The following is a 20,516-nucleotide window of genomic DNA, read 5'->3' as shown; positions in this document are numbered from 1 at the left end:
AATCTCATGGTACCAAGGAATATTGCCGTTAATGCCAAGTTTCTGCTGTGATCAGCTTTCACTGTATTAGAAATATCGTATCTGCTTCACGGAGTTTACATTCTGCCATGAATTTAATCTCCTTTGCATTAAGTTTGAATTTCCATTAACGACAGTGTTCTGTATTCATTCCAGAGCCCGCTACAGCAGCCATGGCAATCGCATCTCAAGGTTGCATCCTGGCAGGAGCTGTATTTTCCCTGCTGCTGGTCATTGTTTCTAGCGGAGGTAAGTACAGCACTTTCATTCACAGGGTTGTAGGCTATCTGTGAAAATATTCGCAGCGTCAAAAGTGAGTGCACGGCTTTACATTGAGGTTGGCGATCGTTTAGAAATTCTACGAGTGAATTGTTCCTTTTACTGTATCATTGTCTTCGATTTTGAAGTCATGATGGTCTTTCAGGTTCACAGTTCTCAGCAGTCTTACTCTGCAAAGACAATGCAGTTTTTTTTGCTTTATGTCGCACCGACACAGATAGGTCTTATGGCGACGATGGGAGAAGAAAGGTCTAGGAATGGGAAGGAAGCGGCCGTGGCCTTGGTGTGAAAGTGGGAAACCACGGAAAACCATCTTCAGAACTGCCGACATTGGGGTTCGAATCCACTATCTCCCGGATACAAGCTCACAGCTGAGCGCCCTTAACCGCACGGTCAATGCCGTATCAGTTGCAAAAGTTTATATTTTTCTCCCCTCATGATATGACTAAAATTTACACGGTTACGAGGCTTGAGGGGAAAGGAGAACATTAAAATTGGTTTTTTCATCCTTTCTATCACGAGAATTTTTTTAAAACATGGATATATTTTAGGTTGCGGCTCTATCTGGAATATGCGTCAAAAATAACTAAACACCATTGTAACCATGGCAACCAGTATTCGTCTATGTACACTCGGTCAGTAGCGTCATCTTCTCACTGTGCGCTTTCTTCCTGGAACTAACAGCTTGAGAAAAGTTCGCATCAGGTGAACCACGCTCTGCTCCCAAATCCAGAATTAAAATCCTTTAACTGCCGGAAAACGAACAGAGGGCCATGGAATAATAGCCAGGTGCACTACCTTTGCGCCACATGTCATGAAACACGTGCTGTATGTATATTAATACGTTTTTATTTAATGTAAAACACATAATTAATAGTATATAATTTATTATTAGCTGTATATATGATGTATAAATCCAATGAAATGTTGTGTAACGCAGGGTAATAGTCGAGAGCACGTATCTTTGGAACTAGAGAGTTAGAGAAAATTCCATTAATTGTAAATAAGTTCTTGGAGACTCTCGAAATTATGAGAAAAGATGTTGTGTCATATTCTTCTAGAAGCCTGGCCAAGCGATGTATATAAAGAGGCAATCTTGAGAGTTGAGTTGTTTAACAAGAGTTGTGAGTGCAAGTCGTTAATCGAGTATGTTAATTCATGTTGCGATTGGTAGTACTTTGACATGCTATTGCGGCAGTTTTCGTAACAGTCAAGTGTTAGAAATGGTGGTTTATTGATGTGTGTATAATATATGTATATAATTCGTAAATAAAAATAGTGTACACAGTTGATAGCATAGCGTGTGTGCGTCTTTGTAATAACAACAAAGACAAGAGGGCGTCATAAAAGAAGGAAGGCTTCCCTTTACATTAGATGCCCTAATATCCCAGAGTCGGAAGAAAACTAACTGTGAAGGCCTACCATATGGAAATATCATAAAACTGATCAATAACGTTACATTAACCATTTTTGTGATGTGAGTATTCTCTTCTGCTGCCACTCATCTCCGATAGATGGGTTTTACTACTGCATCCCGAGTAAATATGCCTGTCTGAATATTGGGGAGTGAGACAGCTTTGCACATCCTATATGTCTTTTCCCACCAACGATGGGTACTTCAGCTAGTGAATGAATGAGAGTACCACTTACTATAGACCAGGGTCTCTCAGGGTGCATGCACCAGTGCATTGCGCTGTGCTCGGTGCAAAGGACGACTTCGCTTGGTTGACCAGAGTGCAGACCCCCACTCCTAGATATGGAGCATTAGCGCTGTCTCTCTCTTTCCCCACGACTGTCTCGCTCGCTCCGCCTGTCTCCCTCTTCCTCACTTGCTCCGTAGCGCTCCAAATCCGAGCCGAGCTTAGTCGAGTAGCCTAGAGACGTCGCGCTGGTCCCAGCCGAGCCGAGTGGGACCGATGCACTGCGCACAGGAACTCTGCTCCTAAGTTTGCACGCGTGAAATTTTGGGCGTTTGAGAGGGCCTGCTATAGACCAACGGTAAAGCATTCTTAAATTCAAAACTTCATTATCAGAGAAGTCTTGTTCGTGAACAGACGACATTTTCTTCTGAAGACGCGGAACAAATTTCTCTGCGAAACGTAAAGAATTTCTACTTGTGTTTTTGACACGGGAAAGCCTATGATTTCTAATTTTGGAGCGATGACCTAGATGTAAGGTCCCTTTAAACAGCAAGCATCATTTCTTATTCATTCATAAGTATTTGTGTCCAGGTCCGGTAAGTTAACTTCAAAGTTTATCTCTGAGTAATATCCGACATGTAGTTGTTTCTTAGCAGACAAAATAGGGGTCCCCATACTTCGAAAATACGTACAATTAAGGAACTTCCTCAATTGTGCCGAAAGTTGAACGGATAAAAGGACCAGAAAGGTTTCAAATTGTGAGTCTAAAAACACAAATTTTGAAAACTTATTCTGGCCTTAGTGCAGTTCCGGATAGACTGCTTAAAATCGCTTCGCTCTTTACTAGTTTCCTTTTTTAAATTCAAATCCTAGCCAAATTAACTTATTTAAATATGTTCTTTGGTTCAATGCCCTCGGCGAACGTAGTTATAAGGGTTTAAGTGGAACTTTGCATTGACTCACGTTAGCGCTCGTAGTGGTAGGAAAAAGCAAACTGCTAATCTGATCGACCGAATAAAAAGACTAAGAAACTGGTTATAATTTTAGGAATAAATAAAGAATATAATCTCATACTTTATTATATTTTATTTAGCTTAAATTCGAAGCTCATATGAGGATATTTTCAATATTGTGTTGCTTGCCTGGAGAGAGAGAATTCATTTCTTGAAAATCTACAGCCTGTTTCCAGTCATTCGACCAGGTCAGGAATGGAATGAACGAAGCCCCTATCTAGCGGCGAGGATAGGAATAGTGCCAGCTGCCGAAGCCTGTCGCATTCCTCTGGGGGAATGAATAATGAATGACAGATGAAATGAAATGATATTGGAGAGTGTTGCTGGAATGAAATATGACAGGGAAAACCGGAGTACCCGGAGAAATCCTGTCCCGCCTCCGCTTTGTCCAGCACAAATCTCACATGGAATGACCGGGATTTGAACCACGGAACTCAGTGGTGAGAGGCCGGCGCGCTGCCGTCTCCGCCACGGAGGCTTTAATTAATTGATTGTAATTCATTAATTTCGATATATGCATTACATTCTTCGTACAATTATTTGACTATTAATTACTACACTAAATTTTATTTATTTTGTACTTGGCGTTAACAGTGTTATATAGTCTAGGACTTTTATTTACTTCTTCAAATCCCAGTGAAGTGCACTGTATTCGGGAACATTTCTTTGCTGTTCTCTTTCAATTTCTGAGTCCAGATACTTCCGTGACGCCTCGTAAATCTTCAGACGATACCCCTGGGTGTCGCGACAGCCAGTTTGGAAAGCACTGATTTAGAGACTTCCCTCCCGGAGTGATGCGGATGAAATATACAGGCACGAAGTGTCTTATTGTTAGGAAGAAATAGATAAGACATAGTTTCCGCTTTGGCAGGGCGCTGTAGAAATAAATAGGAGTAACAGTGTATAGTTCACGGAAATGTGAAGAAAGTGTAAACAGTATTTATGAGGAAGTGTAGTAAAAACAGATGCACAAAAGAAATTAACATACAAAAGAGGAGAGAAGTGATATACTGTGCTACAACCGGCAACAAGGGAGAGAGAAAAGAGAAATAATATCAGATTCAAGAAGAACGGAACGCTTGAGAGTCTTGAACATGTTGAACACACACATCTAGATACATTTCTGAGGGTTGGTATCACTGAACTGTGAATATTTGCAGTCAAAAAATAAGGCGTGATCCATAAATTTAGTTCGCTTGTACGGGGGAAGGGGTCTTAAGCTTGTTGAACGCTATCAAATTTTACAAGAAAATTTGTCAAATCTTGTTAAAGATTGTTCAAATTGCTGAAGGTTTGACAAGATTTGGCAAGGTTTGATGGCATTTTGTTTTTACATGGAGGAAAGGCAAAAAGGCAATTAAAATTCGATTATGTACAACAGGCTTAACAAGAATGTGACCCAAGTGTACGATAATTTGGAGGGAGGGGGGGGGTGTCTGTACGAAAATATGTACATTCGTCAATCTCTTTGGTTATTACCCGATTTGTAAAATCCAGATAAACTTTCTTGGACTGGCAGTGAGATGCATCCCTAAAAAGAAGGGAAACTCGCAATAAACTAGAATTTACACGGGTGGTTATTTTCAACATAATTTTTGTAATGTATTTACTGCCATAACATTGTTTGCAGAGGTTATGTTATATTGAATTTCTTCACATTAATTGAATAAATAAAAATGATAGCAATGTAACGGAAATGCATATATTATTACACGAATACATACAGTATGAGGAATTCCATAATAATAATTATTATTATTGGCGAAAATCACTATAAATCCATCATTTCTGACAGTGTTTACGTATAGGTTATCGTACGGTAATGAACATAAAATGTCCACTTCCCTGAGATATTTTTCTTGCAATCTTCTCGTACTCTGCCTTTTTATTCATTTCATTGTGATACTGTACGGAGACGAGAGAATATGGTCAGATATGTGCCTCATACTTAGCAATTAATACGCACAATTCGGGCATGAAGACAGCCATTTTTGTTGTTTTGATTGCCGTCCTGGCAATCCCAGCATGCCTAGCGGCATAGCGCGCACAGTTAATACTAGAATTCCATTGGTCAATTCTGTCAAAGACTTGGCAATTCTTTGATCAATTAGAACATGTTCTAATTCACTTTCAAGACTTTTGAAGTCTTCTCAACTGTTGCGAGTGATTTTTCAAGCAAACTTGTAAAGTATTGAACATTCTCGAGAAGTCTTCAATTTGACAAACATTCGATTATGTACAACAGGCTTAACAAGAATATGACAAAGTGTACGATAATTAGGTAGGAGGGGGTCTGTACGAAAATATGTACCTTCGTAAGGTTTTTTTGTTTTACCCGATTTGCAAAACGCAGATAAACTTTATCTCTGGCACCCACCGGGCGAGTTGGCCTTGCGGTTGGAGTCTTGCAGCTGTGAGCTTTCATCCGGGAATAGTGGGTTCGAATCCCACTGCTGCAGCCCTGAAGATAATTTTCCGTGGTTTCCCATTTTCACACCAGTCAAATGCTGGGGCTGTACCTTAATTAAGGCCGCTTCCTTCCCTGTCCCATTGTCGCCATAAGACCTATCTGTGTCAGTGCGACGTAAAGCAAGTAGCTTTCTGGTACCTCCCATATACGTTTATATTTTCCAGCTAAACATAAACAAATCTGCCTTCTTTTTTTCTTTACTTGTTCCCATTCCTATCGCTTGGTAAAACATTGAGACAAGTCTGCCAACTGCAAATTCTAGTAGTAATATATTATGAAGGATAAAATAAATGTATATTTCTCTTCACAATTTCCTTAATTAGGAATTTCGCACCATTTTGCGTTATACATTTCCTATAATTCATAGAGCCTCCGTGACTCAAGCGGAAGGCGCCGGCCTCTCATAGCTGGGTTCCATGATTCAAATTCCGGTCATTCCATGTGAGATTTGTGCTGGATAAAGCGATGGCTGGACAGATATTTCTCCGGGTACTCCGGTTTTCCTTGTCATCTTTCATTCTAGCAGCACTCTCCAATATCATTTCATTTCATTTGGTCTGTCAGTCATTAATTATTGCTGCAGCGGTGTGCGGCAGGCTTCGGCAGCCGGCACAATTTCTATGCTCGCCGCTAGATGGGGGCTTCATTCATTTCATTCCTGCCCCGGTATCAAACCTCACGTTTACAGTTAACTTTATAACCTCACAATTCAGTAAGACGTTTTCCGAACGCATATCGAAACCAGCATTAAGGTTACGTGCATAGAGTTCTTTCATTAGTTTTTGTTGTGATGTTGGCAATACCTCTCCGTCGTATTTAGTGATTTTTACGTTTTCCCATGACAGGGAGGGATGGGAGAGTAATTTATTTTCGACATTCAGTTAGGGGGTACAACGTGTTACAATGGGGAGTGGGGGGGTTAAATTTGATTACATTTTTGCGAACGTATTTTATGGACGACCCCTAATGTGTCCTTGATTTCACCAGAAGTCACATTTGCGTCGCGCAACGTTGTCACGACAACCTACCGGGACTGTCCCCATCCATATTTTTAAAGTACTGAATTCACTTAATATAAATAAATCCTTCCGCTCTTTGATCTAGCACCGGGATGTTTAGGCCGTAATCAGTTAGAATTCAAATTTACTGAAGCGTATAAGATGTGCACTCTAGCCCTGACAACGGCTCTGCTATGCGATTTGCATAAACGTTAGGGGTACTGCTAGTAGGGGAAAACCCATGACGCAATAGCCCCGAAGGGCCTTGGTGTACCAAGCGACATTTACCCAGCCCGAAGGCCTGCAGATTACCAGGTATCGTGTGGTCAGCACTCCTCGGTTGCAATCACCTACGCAGACTGGACCTCGAACCAGCCCTCAGATCCAGATAACAATATCCCAGACCTGGCCGGGAATCGAACCCGGGGTCTCCAGGTAAGAGGCAGGCAAGCTACCACTCCACCGCCGGGCCTGGTTCGATGTGTTAGTGCGACGATAAAAATGGATTTATCTTAAAATTTTAGATACAGTATCTGCACTTCTTTAGTTTCTATCATTTTAGTTCTCATCTATATATTAAAAAAATTATGAAAACTAAAGTCAGTCAGTCAGTCCGGCCATTCCATCCGGTCGATTTCCCTCATTCTTTTTTTAACTGAAAGGTATTCATGCACAGATTTGCCTTCAGGTACTATAAATCACTTAACTTCCTCCTTCCTTAAATTATTTGATTTTTTCAATTTTTTGTCTCTTTGAGGCCATCATATGTTTGGATATAATTGAGGTACGGAGTTCATTTTGGTCTAAAAACGCTCAGTGGATGAAGCGCTTTATTCTTAGGTAATAACTACTTAAATTAGTAGATTCTGAGAAAAGTTATGAGTACATTTGTCTCCATGGCGAAGTCCTTGAAGGACTTTTTAACAGTTCGGCGCGTAGTGTTGTTCCAAGGAACGTTTAATTCAATTTCTTTGTGTGATGTATTTTCAAGTGTTTTGTTGACATAATATTACATTCTGTTACCACAGCAGATCTTGTGCTTTATTACATGAACTCGAAACTTTGCAGATACATCCGTGAGGATAGTAACGAACAACACCATACTTTGTACATTGCGGGCGGAGCCAGCGGGAAACTGCTAGTATATTTAAAATATAAAATATGTTACATTTTCTAGATTAAAAGACTTTTTTACCTTTTATGTTGATTTTATGTCGACTTTTGTTTGTACTCATTCATTATTGTTGAGAAATCACCTAATAAACCAATAATGTATGTTTCCCAACATGTATTAGTCATTCGAAAACGCTTAAAACTGTAAACGCTAATTTCGAAAATTTTTGGGGGCCAACCCCAGTTTTGGATATGAGTTAGAGCACCCCTCACTAATTTTCGAAACCCGGCGCCCCAGGATATAATAGTCCATCTTTGAAAACTTTTAGCACTTTGCTTAGTATGGTTGGCACATGTTGCTCCACTATCTTCATGTCATTGCGTCTTCGCCATGGCTAACGAGAGAATCACAGTCTTTGCAACGCTAATTCCGAAAACGCCTTAGAGATAGGCAACCAGCGATGCTTGACTGCCACGAATTTGCATAAGTTTTCTGGTGCACACAAAATGTCGTTCAGTTGCTCGGAAGACACTCCGCCCTCGTCGACTTCCGTTCATCGTTTGCTGTGTATACTATGGAGGAACTAGAAAATGTTCATCTCTTCACGAAGACTCCGTTTCTACTGAAGGGGTCATGGTCTTCTCCTCTGAAGAACAGTTTGATCTCTCAGACAGTTATAGTTGTGAAGGTTAACAGGTTGGTTGGTGGCACCGCCTCAGTGCCATGGCAACGGGCGCTACTTGTCATTCCGCATCCTCCTCCAAGGTCGAGCGACACGCGCCAGCTTGAATGACAGCTGTACGGTGAAATGTCAGGACTCCAACCTCTAATGTAGGGATTCTTGAACCTGTACTGACTGACTAACAAGTTTTCATTCCCCACTCTGAAGGGGTGGGGCGGGCCACCTAGAGGGTTCCACCCTCTGTCTGGCCAAGAGATGAGGGTGGGTTGGGGAACTGTGATGGATGAGGGAGGTGGGTAGTAGGATGTGAAAAATGGAGCAGATAGGATAACTGATACATGGAAAGAAAAAAATTATGACACTATTAGTGTTTGGGTAGAACACGTAACGCCGAGATTATTTAACTTACGATTATGTTTACTATCTCAATTGACTGATAAAAGAGAAGGCTACCTGTTGAAAGAAAAGTCTGAAACGTAGTTCTCATGAAATAACGCTTAAAAGTAAGGCAAAATTTGTGCTAAATACGTGACGTCACACGCGTACTCTGTTATAAGATGGCGCCGTGTTTACTCACGCACTCAGTTTGAGGGTAGCTGTCGTTGTGAATACATCGTGGTCAGTTGTATAGAATAACAAATTAAATGACTGAAAATAAAGGTTTGATTAGTGTTCGGCAAAAACGTGCAAAAGGAAAATTAGAAACGTGAAAAATAAGTAATGCAGGAATAAAAGAAATAAAACGAAAAGAGCGTAATAGGAGTTACTGTGATAAATTGAAACAGCGAAGAGAATTTAATAAGTAGGTCTACGATACCATCAGAACCCTGCGACAGCCTACAGCCAATTTTTATAAATTTAAATTTAATTTTAAATTTCAACATGTCATGATTACAGTAGGGCCCACGAGAGTTAGGCTGACATTTGGCGCTAAAAATGGACTTAAGTTGGCAACGATCCCAACGATGCCACATTTTAGCAGCGCTATCACCACGTGGTTGGTCTTGCTCTCAATCGCTTTTATAGTATCATGAGGATCCGTAGTGTGGTAGCTGTATTGCTTTAACTTACGTAATTGTTTACCGAATATGTCATTGTTTTTTTTTTACAATTTGCTTTACGTCGTACCGACAGAGATAGGTCTTATGGGGACGATGTGATGGGAAAGTGCTAGGAAGGAACCGGCTATGGCCTTAATTAAGGTACAGCCCAAGCATTTACCTGGTGTGAAAACGAGAAACCACGGAAAACCATCTTCAGAGCTCGAAGCCATTCTCCCCCCAGTGCAAGCTCACAGGTGCGTGACCCTAACCGCACGGCCAACTCGCTCGTTTTTTTTCCTGTTTTATCAGTGTGTTAGCTGTAACTGCGTTAACTTAAGTGATTTTTTTACGAATATATCCCATTGAAGAACGTTTAGGAACGTACTGTCAGAACTATGGGAGTAAGGAAAAATACTATTTAGAGGTGAGGAAACATGTCCGCTCACAGAATAACAACTGAATCAAGATAGTGGCGGTAAGACGACACGATTATAGGCGGAGCAGTAGATAAATGCGTGACGGATCGTATGACGGACCGGAAACCGCCTCTACGATTCGCCACGTAAGATGAGGAGAGAAGTACGAGTTATAGGTGGGGGTAATATCTAACCCGGGAGGAGTGGCTGAAGCGGCCAGGGTGGGATGGATCTCTCCTCACAGGGAATGCCGCAGCAGCCGAGGTTTTTTTTATTTTATTTTTTTATGTTTAGTTAGCTGTAGAGAGTAGATAGGGGATGCCCTTACATGCGGAGGAGTTCCTCGCATACCAGAGGCATCTCAGTAGTTTTAGACAAGTTGGTGCAGTGTTAGGCTGGATTCCGCCGACATTGACACCACTAATAAGTAGAGTAGATAGTAATTGTATTGTTTGGTTTATATTATTTTGTGCGGTTTTTTTGGGGTTCTTAGTTAATAGTTTTAGTGTAGATAGTTAGAGCTTTATATTATATATAATGGTATGTTAGTCTATATTGTTTTGTTTTGTTTGGTATATATTGTTTTGTTTGGTTTTTTGGGTTCATGTGTATTTTATGCTCTTTATTGTCTGTAACCGATGGTGCAAACTAGGGTGGCAATAAAGAGTTATCTATTTATCTATCTATCTATCTATCTACTATTTAGAGGTTCTCGAGGGAGAAATTCACCTCCCCGAAAGATTGTTATCCACACTGGGTAAAAAAAAAAAAAAAAAAAACCTGACTAAAAGTTGTATGGTATCGTTATTTCTGAGGAAGCATCATCTTTCTATAATGGTTTGTTTATTCTTGAAGTGTACAGTCACCAGTTGGCGTTAAATAATACAACCATCGGTATATTATGTATTTTAACATACCGGTAACTTCCTTATGAGTAGGGCTCGGAAGTTCATGCATTTGCAAGTTTTCTTATTCTTTTTCTTCTTTTTCTACCGCTTATCCCACACCTGTGGGGTCGCGGGTGCTGTGTCGCACATGTGGATTTGGCCCTGTTTTACGGCCGGATGCCCTTCCTGACGCCAACCCTATATGAAGGGATGTAATCACTGTTGCGTGTTTCTGTGGTGGTTGGTAGTGTAGTGTGTTGTGTGAATATGAAGAGGAAAGTGTTGGGACAAACACAAACACCCAGTCCCCGGCCTAGAAGAATTAATCAGAGACGATTAAAATCCCCGACCCGGCCGGGAATCGAACCCGGGACCCTCTGAACCGAAGGCCTCAACGCTGACCATTCAGCCAATGAGTCGGACATTTGCATGTTTTCTTATAGGGGTTAAAAATGAATGCTTATACATTATGTGCACGAATTATGGAATTTTCAGTCATTTGAACATGCTTTTATGGTGCATATAACTGCATATTTTCGTGTTTGATAAATGCATCATATTTTAATATTTTAGCGCGTATATGGCATATTTTAATAAGTTTAATGGTTTTTTAAAGTATTTTTAATCAGCTTTTTTCATCTGGTTGATGTTGACAGTAATGTTGCTCATTATGACGCAACTTGTCATGTGGTGAGGAGTTATGATGTCACGCAGTGAATCCCTTGTTTCATCATCTACCCTCACATTTTGTGCTTAGCTGTCAACTGGCTGTCCATTGAGTCGTGTAACGGTGTTGTGAACTGGTTGTGACCAAACTATGTTTCGCGTATAAAGTGTCCGGTAAAAAGTTCTTTAAATGCCGAAAATAAGAGCAACTTCGAGTTGTAGATTAACTAATTTACAGAAGGAGTTTTCAGTTGACTTAATATCTACAGATAACAGGGTACTGTTCCGTGGAGCGTGTGAGAAAACTATACCCCGAACGCCACGGCACTTAACGCCCTTGAAAGGGCTTTGTCCTGCCCAGCGACCGCTGCTCTGCCCGAAGGCCTGCAGATTACGAGGGGCCGTGTGGTCAGCACGACGCATCCTCTCGGCCGTTATTCTGGGCTTTCGAGACCGGCGCCGCCATCTCACCGTCAGATAGCTCCTCAATTCTAATCACGCATGCTGAGTGTACCGCGAACCAGCCCTCAGGTCAAGAGAAAAATCCCTGATCTGGCCGGGAATCGAACCCGGGGCCTCCGGTCGAGAGGGAGGCACGCTACCCCTACACCACGGGGCCGACTTGAGAAAACTATAGGGAGTGAGAAAAGATTTCAAATAGTTCAACACATAAACACAGCAAAACATAAGGAGAATTTAACTAGCAAACTCGCAGATAAAGAGCCTGTTCAGAAACAACTATTAGAGTGTTTAGGAAGTAGGATTAGTGAATTTTCTTACGACTTATGCCAAGCATTTTTAGCTGCTGATATTCCCTTGTATAAAATTAATAACCCCACATTAAAATACACTCGCCAACTTGTGCCTGAAGAAGTACATTGCGTAAGACTTACGTAGGACGTTGTTACAATAACGTATTGTCAAATTTACTGTACAAATTGAATTAGCGGGTCAGTTTGTTTGGTTGTCTATTGATGAAACCACTGGTTCTGAGGGCCGATTTATTGGTAATTGTGGGCGCCTTAAATAAGGTACAAAAGACGATGTCATGTCTTCTTAATGTGTGCGAATTGCCGGCCACTAACAATGTAACTGTAACGCAGTGTGTGATGGACTCATTGAAATTATTATGGCCATTTGGAATCAAATACGACCGGCTACTTTTATTTGTTACCGATGCAGGTACTTACATGGTAAAATCAGGACAAACACTGAAAGGCATTTTTCCTAACTTAATTCATATAACTTGTTTGGCACATGCTGTTAATCGCATTGCTGAGACAAAACGCAATTCTTTCCCATTGGTAGATCGATTTGTGGCCTGTTCAGAGACAATTTTGGTTAAATCTCCTTCAAGAGTCAAGTTGTTTAGACCAACAGCATGTAACCGTCCAGGCTTCTCCAGCCCTACTAATTTAATATAGTATCATTTTACGCGATATCATTTGATATCAAGTTTATCCGCCATCGGCAATTATTTGTAATAACATATTTATTCAACGTCCATTTGTAATCAAGGCATTTTGGAATCATATTGTATATATGATAACATCGTTTTATTATTTAAATTATTATATTATGTAGGATAAGAATTCATTATGTTGTAAATACGGTCAATATGTTGAGACATCGTTGTTTTCATTTCATCTCATGTTTGTGTATACGGAGGGTTATTCTTGAAGCTTGGGATTTTGAAGTGAGTCATGGGTTTATTTTATGACCAAGGCTAGTAAACAGCGACCCGTGTGCGAGGCTTGCAAGAGGGTCAGCTATATCTTCGCTACGCCTTCTGGACTTGTCGAGGAGGAAGAGAAGGGGAGTTGATGCTTCGATCTATCGAATCAGATACTTCGTTGTATATGAGTTTTGAGATTGAACTGTTACCAAGAGTGGGGGTGAGCCCGGATATATAGTGATTCTCACTACGAGAACGGTACCTAACTAAGTACAACTTCTGCTGTCAACCTTACAACCTAACTACGTGATACTCCATCACTACTACTTCTACTGTGAATATCTACTTTGAACGACGTGATTTGATTTTGGAAACAGTGTGTGGTCGCTCCGCGACATAGTTACTTTTGTACAATGTGTTGTCGCTTCGGTTATGTTATCGGATCTACGAGAAACGAAACAAGCTTATGGCTTGTGTGATATTCAGTAAATATTGTGGACGAAGAACCATGTTTAGTTCAAGTCTACGTAATTTTGGTACAAGTCTGTACCGTATAAATAGTATAGCTCAGTTGGATTGAGATTTCTACTAATATGAAAAAATTCATATCTCTGAATTTTCTCCTCTTACGATCAAAGCTGATCAGTTTTTACAAGTATAGGGCCAATGTCTAATTTAAAGACTAGGCAAGTAGGGAGTGTTAGTCCAGATAGCCCGTACCATATCAGAGAAGGAAGGAAGGATGTCCATGGAGCAAATTCAACATCGAGAAGAAGAGAACGAGTAACCACGGAAACCAGATGACTTCAACGGAAGCTGCAATTGGTGAGCTTCAATTAGATAAAGCAAGCAATAAGTAAATTCAGTAAATTCTAAATTCCTCCACGCTTTAAGGAAACTTTTCCGATTCATCTCATTTTTTTGTATAATAAATTCATTTGTATTTAATATTGCGTTAATTTTCTTCCTTAAGCGATACTTAATGGTTAATTATTTAAAATCCTACCCGTGTGATTTAAGTATAAGTCTCTATGCTAGTAAATATAAATTTTGGTTTACAGTTTTATTTAAAACTGTAATCATGGCGCCCAAACATTACATAGAGAAATAGGGAACCATGGAATGTTAATTGTTTCTATTTGCGTGGCAATTTGCGGGCAAGCCACAAATAGTTTATTTAATATTCATGTGTTCCAAGATAATAACTTTCATCTCCCCAAGTGTTTTGATGAGGTGGAGCAGTTACAAGCACCCAATATCCCACTTCCTCCTGCGCCAGTGTTAACACGATGGGGAACATGGCTGGATGCAGCTTTGTATTATGCTCAGCATATAGAAGTTTTCAAAGAGGTTGTTAAATCATTGGACTCGAATGAAACTGCATCAATACAAACAGTACAAAATATTCTGTCAGGCATTGAGTTACAAGAGAATCTTGTTTTTATAAATTCCCATTTTTTCTTTTTTGCCATCCGCCATAACGTCGCTGGAAGTTGTAGGATCTCCCTTAACCCTCTACTGCATGAATTATTTTTAATTTCCGTTTGGTGAAGAAAATTTCAAGCTTTAATGTTCAACATACGCAATTCTTGACTGGGCCTAATAGCTTAACACTCGTATGTGATGGGGATTGCCATATTGTAATATATATACGATTTTTCACGATTTTACGCTAAGCTTTTAACATTCAAAGACCGAACATTACTGCGTAGGTCGGTAATGTCTTTGAGGTTGAGCCAGAGGTACTCCTGAAGCCTGTGGTTATATGATGGGGAGGGCCCACGTAAAATAAACGGTGGTTGGTACGCGTGGATGTTGACGGGGTGGAAGGAGTACCTTTGGTTGTAGGGCTGTTTTGTCTTAAGTTATGTATAAAAAAAAATTTAAAAAAAGGCATCACTGGAATATATGTTTAACTGATTGTACAGTTGAAGGTGTGACGTAAAACTACCTCTGCCTACAATATTTATCCATGTATACAGGTGAAGAGTTATTTGTTGCCTAATGGCAACAGTATGCAGTAGAGGGTTAAAGGAAACACCTACTGTTTTCGAAAAAACCGATATCCAATCTAAATTCTGTTCCTGGTAGTATAGGACAACAAGTGAAAAGAAAAAATAAGTTATGTAACTTCAAAAATCCTGGTTATAAACAGCTGTGCGATATTCGAGACATTCTCGAAGGAAAACCGTCTGTCACTCCGAGAGACTTGCCTCTTTCAGTGGAGCAGTTATGATCATTTAAATATGCTCCAATAACATCTTGTGATGTGGAAAGAAGTTTTCGCGTTACAAAAGTGTTTTGCGAGACAACAGACGATATTTTTCAGTTGAAAATGTGTACAAAGTGATGGTGGTGAATTGCAATTCATCACTCAGCATTGACAGCGGGACCATTTCTGCTTCAACCTCTAAGGAATAAATGTAAGTTTATTATTATCAGTACTAACCGGACTTGTCCACTGCCATTTTTTTATTTTAATAGTGCACATTTATTGGCATATTTTCAAGTTTTTAAGAGCATATTTACATGCATATTTCTTAGTTTTTAGGGCATTAACTTCCGAGTCTTACTTATGAGTGTGCTGGGCTGAGCGGGTCAGACGTTTGAAACGCTGGCCTTCTGACTTCAACTTTACAGGTTTTGATCCTGGCTCAGTCCGGTGGTTTTTGAAAGTGCTCAAATACGTCAGTCTCATGTTGTACGGGCACGAAAAAGAACTCCTGCGGGACAAATTTCCGACACCTCGGCGTCTCCGAAAACATCAAAAATGTACTTAGTGGAACATAAGCTAAATAACATTATTATGACAAATCCTCAATCCAAGATTAAAATCTTGGAACGAACCAAGAATCGAACTCGGAGCCTGCGGTTAATAGAGCGCTCGATGGGGCTGCCTCCGAATTGTAGCCCTTTTATGAAGTGGTCAGAAATCAAGCGACAGGACTTACTTTGGTGGGAGAACGAGTGAGTGATCAGTCGCTGCAGGTAGGAGTTCGAGCCTGGTCGTGTGAAGTTAGCGGTTCGAGGCAGGTTGCGAATGTAGCGCGAGGCTGCGTACTGTAGTCTGCGTATTGACCGGCCTGTGTCATGCAGAGGACACATTGAAGTACCGTGTATTGCAGCTCAAAAAGGTTCATTTGCAGACTCATCATTAAGTACGACAATATTACCAGCCGGAGAGACGTCACTCTGAGCCGCAGAAGACAAGGACTTTCACCTTCATTAATACCAGATCTTTCAAAATAAGTCCGAGGAAAAGGTTTTAATTTACACATGTTTGAAATAATAATAATAATAATAATAATAATAATAATAATAATAATAATAATAATAATGATTTTACGATTTTACGGTCATCTGAAAAGAATGGACGGAAGAAAGTTAACTAAAGAAATCTTTCACTTTTTTTATTCAAACCCCAAAACCACAATTCCCTGGTTTAGAAATACCAAAGAAGACCTGCAAATGCTACATATCTCAGCTGAAGACGCCCTTAACAGAGATCTCTTCTGCAAGAACATATTGACGAACGGGCTAAACCGAGACGAGCAACCGAAGAGAAGACACGGTGCCCCTTGGACAGAGGAGCGTAAGCAGGCTTACTCACAAAGAATGAGGGAAATTTGGGCTCTAAAGAAGGCCAAGTTCACTGTCAAATGCAACAAGACTTAACGTGGTCCTTGATGGCCCCAGCGAATTATATATATATATATATATATATATATATATAATAATTTGGGGAAAACTTCTGACACTGTTGAAGTATACACGGGTGTTGGGCAAGGAGATGGACTCTGTCCTTTTCAGTTTAACGTGTTCTTAGGTAAATTTATCAGAGTGTGGGAAAAGGATATCACTGGCATAAACATCGGGTCTGCTGGGAACAAAATTAAAGTAAAATACTTGGCTTTCGCAGATGACATAGCGATCATCACTAAAAATATGGAGGAAACAAGGTATGCTGTCGAGAGATTACACACAATTAACTTTACCGCAACGTACTGTAGGAATATAAGCTCAAAAACAAACCCAACAAACACCATGGCACTACAGCCCTTGAAGGGCCTTGGCCTACTAAGCGACCGCTGCCCAGCCCTAAGGCCTGTAGATTACGAGGTGTCGCTCCTGAAGAAATCATTACAACCATCGTTTAATACCGTGAAGCTCCGCCTCTGGATTGATAACCGCCTGGATTCGGTTAGGAAGTGAGTCTACAAGGTTGTGCAAGTAAGCAGGTTAGCCACTCGCTGCGGATTTGATCGCGGAATTCCACCAAATTGCGGGGGGGGGGGGCTGACGTCGGCGTTTTACCCGCTGTTCCAACATGTCCCACCGATTTTCAATACGGTTCATGTCAGGTGATTTTGGAGGCCAATCGAGAATGTTCAAATAAACATGCCGGTTCATGTTAGGGGTCACGTCAGTGAGCGGGCCCAATCCATGATAGAGACCACGAACCTACTACGCTGGCGTAGCAGGAGGGAGAGGTGATACTCCCACGTGTCGCGTCCCAGGTGGCGGATAGGGGGGTCCTAACCGGCTTGGCGGCGGACTTGAGGGAAATAAAATAACTCTCGCGGACCAAACACAAAAACCCCTGTGGGTGGGGGACGCACCTGAAGAATTCACCCACGGTATCCTCTGCCTGTCGTAAGAGTTGACTAAAAGGGGTGACCAAGGGATGATCAAATTATAACCATGAAACTCCTAGTGATTTGTACCACCACGCATCATGGGTCGCTTTTACTTGCGCGTAGTACCACTATGTTAGGTGCCAAATAGGTTTGTAATCAGTAGCAAACGAGGGCTCGACGACTTTTACAGTAGCTGTCATTGGTTGCACTATATGAGCGACACCATGGGATGACGGAACCCATGGTTCTGGCTTGCCTATGATTAGTGCCCACTATATGAGGAACACCGCGGGATAGTGCGAGTCCCTGTGGTTAGTACACTTATGTGATGAACACCATAGGTTTGCGTTTCCTGTAAATGGCGCCGCAATGTGCGAAACACATTAGGTCTGTAATACATGTGCGAATTTCATTACCTGTGAGTAGTACCATAATGTGTGGAATACGCGAGTCTACTCTACTCTTGATTGGTACTGCTACATAACAAATAGCATGGTTCTACTTTTCTAGCGATAAGTACCATTGTAAGGGGCCGTTGACTTGGATTTTGCACCCTTTCGACAACAAGTATCATGGTCAGTAATACTATTGTTCTACGCCAGCTTCTGTGCATGTGAGGCACTGTGAGTGCTTCCACTGATCGTTTTAAATTCATATCCATCCATCGATTCATTCTTCGTCCTCACGTTTTGAATTGTGGTCAGTGTATGTTTTTTGGGCGTTTAATTTGCCATTTCATGTCGTACCATTAGGGGCCGATGACTTCGATGTTAGGCCCGTTTAAACAACAAGCGTCATCATCATCATCAGCAGCATAATAGAGAAAACACCCCCAAATCATCAGAATTTGACCTTGCACACATCCAGAATAAAATGCTTCATTTGGCCTTCGGTGCATTCGATGACGTGCGTCATTGGAATACAGGCAATAACATGATTCGTCAGGCCACATTGCATTCTGCCAGTCAGCTACTGTGCACGCTCGATGATTTGTAGCCCATTGAAGACGCGCAGATTTATATGCCTGTGTTAACAATGGCCTCTTGTGAGGTGACAGACTGGAAATATTCATTGCATGTAGTTCCCGTTGCAATGTTCTCTCACTAACAGGTTGGGATGGACCTCCATTCACTGACTGCAGCAATTCTTGTCGAGTTTTGGAAGCGATTTTGTTTCACAAGCCATGAAACGTGTCTCCAGGCTCTCAGTGAGATCTTTTTCTGACCACAATTCTGACGTCGTGTTTCGTGGCCACGTGTAGTACACCACTGCTAGTGGACACGTTGAACAGTGCGCTGCGAAACACCAACAAATCCAGCAACTTCACGAACCGTATGGCCATGGGCACGGCCAAACACGATTGCCCCTTTTTCCCCACTCTGTCACATCCCGTGTTGACGTGCATTGCCCGCTTGAAACATCAATGTCTTACTGATCGCTAAAGACCGGATTTTTATGCAGTAACAGGTTAGATTGCAAACTAATTTGGTTAGTAGGAAGTGTCGGCCACCCGCTCTTCCATAATGCAGCAAGAGTAACATAAATTACCGGTGTTCTGCTGGACCGTACCCCTAATGTTTATGCAAACCCCATAACATAGTCGTTGTGAAGGTAGACTATACTTGGTACTTGCTTAGGAAAATTAGCACAACGGGAATTATTGCGGTAGACTTCACATCCATATGTGACTGGGAGGCGTGAACACTCTTAAGGTAAAAAAATATCGGATAGGAAGAGAATTGTCAGATAGGTGTTATTGCTCCCGCAGTGACGACATACCAAACATGCTACTCTGATTATTGGTCAATCTTAGAATAAATGTATCTTGTACTAAAAATGAAGACATTACAAATTTGAAATCAAGCACTTGTCTAAACTCAAGAAAAGGAAATGTAACAGGTGAATCACAGAGTAGTGGTAATATCAACTGTTGGTCGGTGTTGCAGAAGAGTTCTTCCCCTAGGTGGAACTACCCTAGGGATGCTCGATTTGCGACCAAATTAAAATTAATGAAAATAAAAAAGAACGACGATGAATAAAGCCCGAATTTTTATGCAGTAACAGGTTGGATCGCAAACTAATTTGATTAGTAGGAAGTGTCGGCCACCCGCTCTTCCATAATGTAGCAAGAGTAACATAAATTATAGGGGTTCTGATGGGCCGTACCCCTAATGTTTATACAAACCCCATGGCATAGTCGTTGTGAAGGTAGACTATAATTGCTACTTGCTTCAGTAATTTTCCACTCTAACCTATTAATGCATAAAAATCCGGGCTCTAATGATGAACATCGGTTAGAAGTTCCCCTCGATTGCAGAAACCCGCACTACAAAAATATTTAGACACGATCCTGAGATCTTTGTGTATGTCTTCTTTTCGACATCATTGTAGCTTAGATGAATTGTCTCATAAAAATATTTGTCTGCTTGTTGGAAGAAACTCACGCACAAGTCCGTCAGAGAAAGCAAAGAAAAAGAAAGCTATGTCTCATACATATAACTGGTGACATGATACAGACACCTTACTCAGTTTGTGAAAGCTATCAGAAAGACAGCATTGGCCTACAATCGAGAGGGGAAAAGTGGGAGGGGGGCGGGAGTCGTCATCAGAAAGATTGATTTAAAAAAATATTTGCTAGGAAATTCCAGTGCTTAGGATCAGCCTGTTGTGTGGCTCCGTAGTGTGATCCGAGAAGTGGAACACGGAAGTATTCCAGATAAAAAATTATTTCAAGCATATTTTTTATTATTTCGTTAGGGCCATCTATGGACCACGGTGCTTGTGTTTTAGCTGTTTCTTGACGTCATCGTCCTTGTTTGCCACAATTGGTGTTCTTAGCGGTTGGTTTGGCAGCTGTTTTCTTGTTGGTACCTCGAGTTTTTCTGATGGCCCAGTAGTCCTTCATTTTCCTGCTAAATTCAATCTTACGTTCCTCAGACCATTTCCTGGTCTCGTCTTTTGGTCTGTGGGTAACTTCT

General features: G+C 41.1%; 1 protein-coding gene across 1 annotated transcript in view; it reads left to right on the top strand.

Moving 5' to 3' along the window:
• Positions 1–20,516, top strand: part of LOC136884433 (thyroglobulin) — a 304,800-nt gene that overhangs the window by 114,682 nt on the left and 169,602 nt on the right. Inside the window, exon 2 of the mRNA XM_067156595.2 lies at positions 175–267. Within this exon, the coding sequence (XP_067012696.2) occupies positions 192–267 (76 nt within the window). The 5' untranslated portion in view covers positions 175–191. The remainder of the gene's footprint in view (positions 1–174; positions 268–20,516) is intronic.

The sequence above is a fragment of the Anabrus simplex genome, chromosome 12 (assembly GCF_040414725.1).
Source record: "Anabrus simplex isolate iqAnaSimp1 chromosome 12, ASM4041472v1, whole genome shotgun sequence".
Taxonomy (NCBI): Eukaryota; Metazoa; Arthropoda; class Insecta; order Orthoptera; family Tettigoniidae; genus Anabrus; species Anabrus simplex.
The sequence above is the reverse complement of the archived record's forward strand: the minus strand, read 5'-3'. Positions and strand labels throughout refer to the sequence as shown.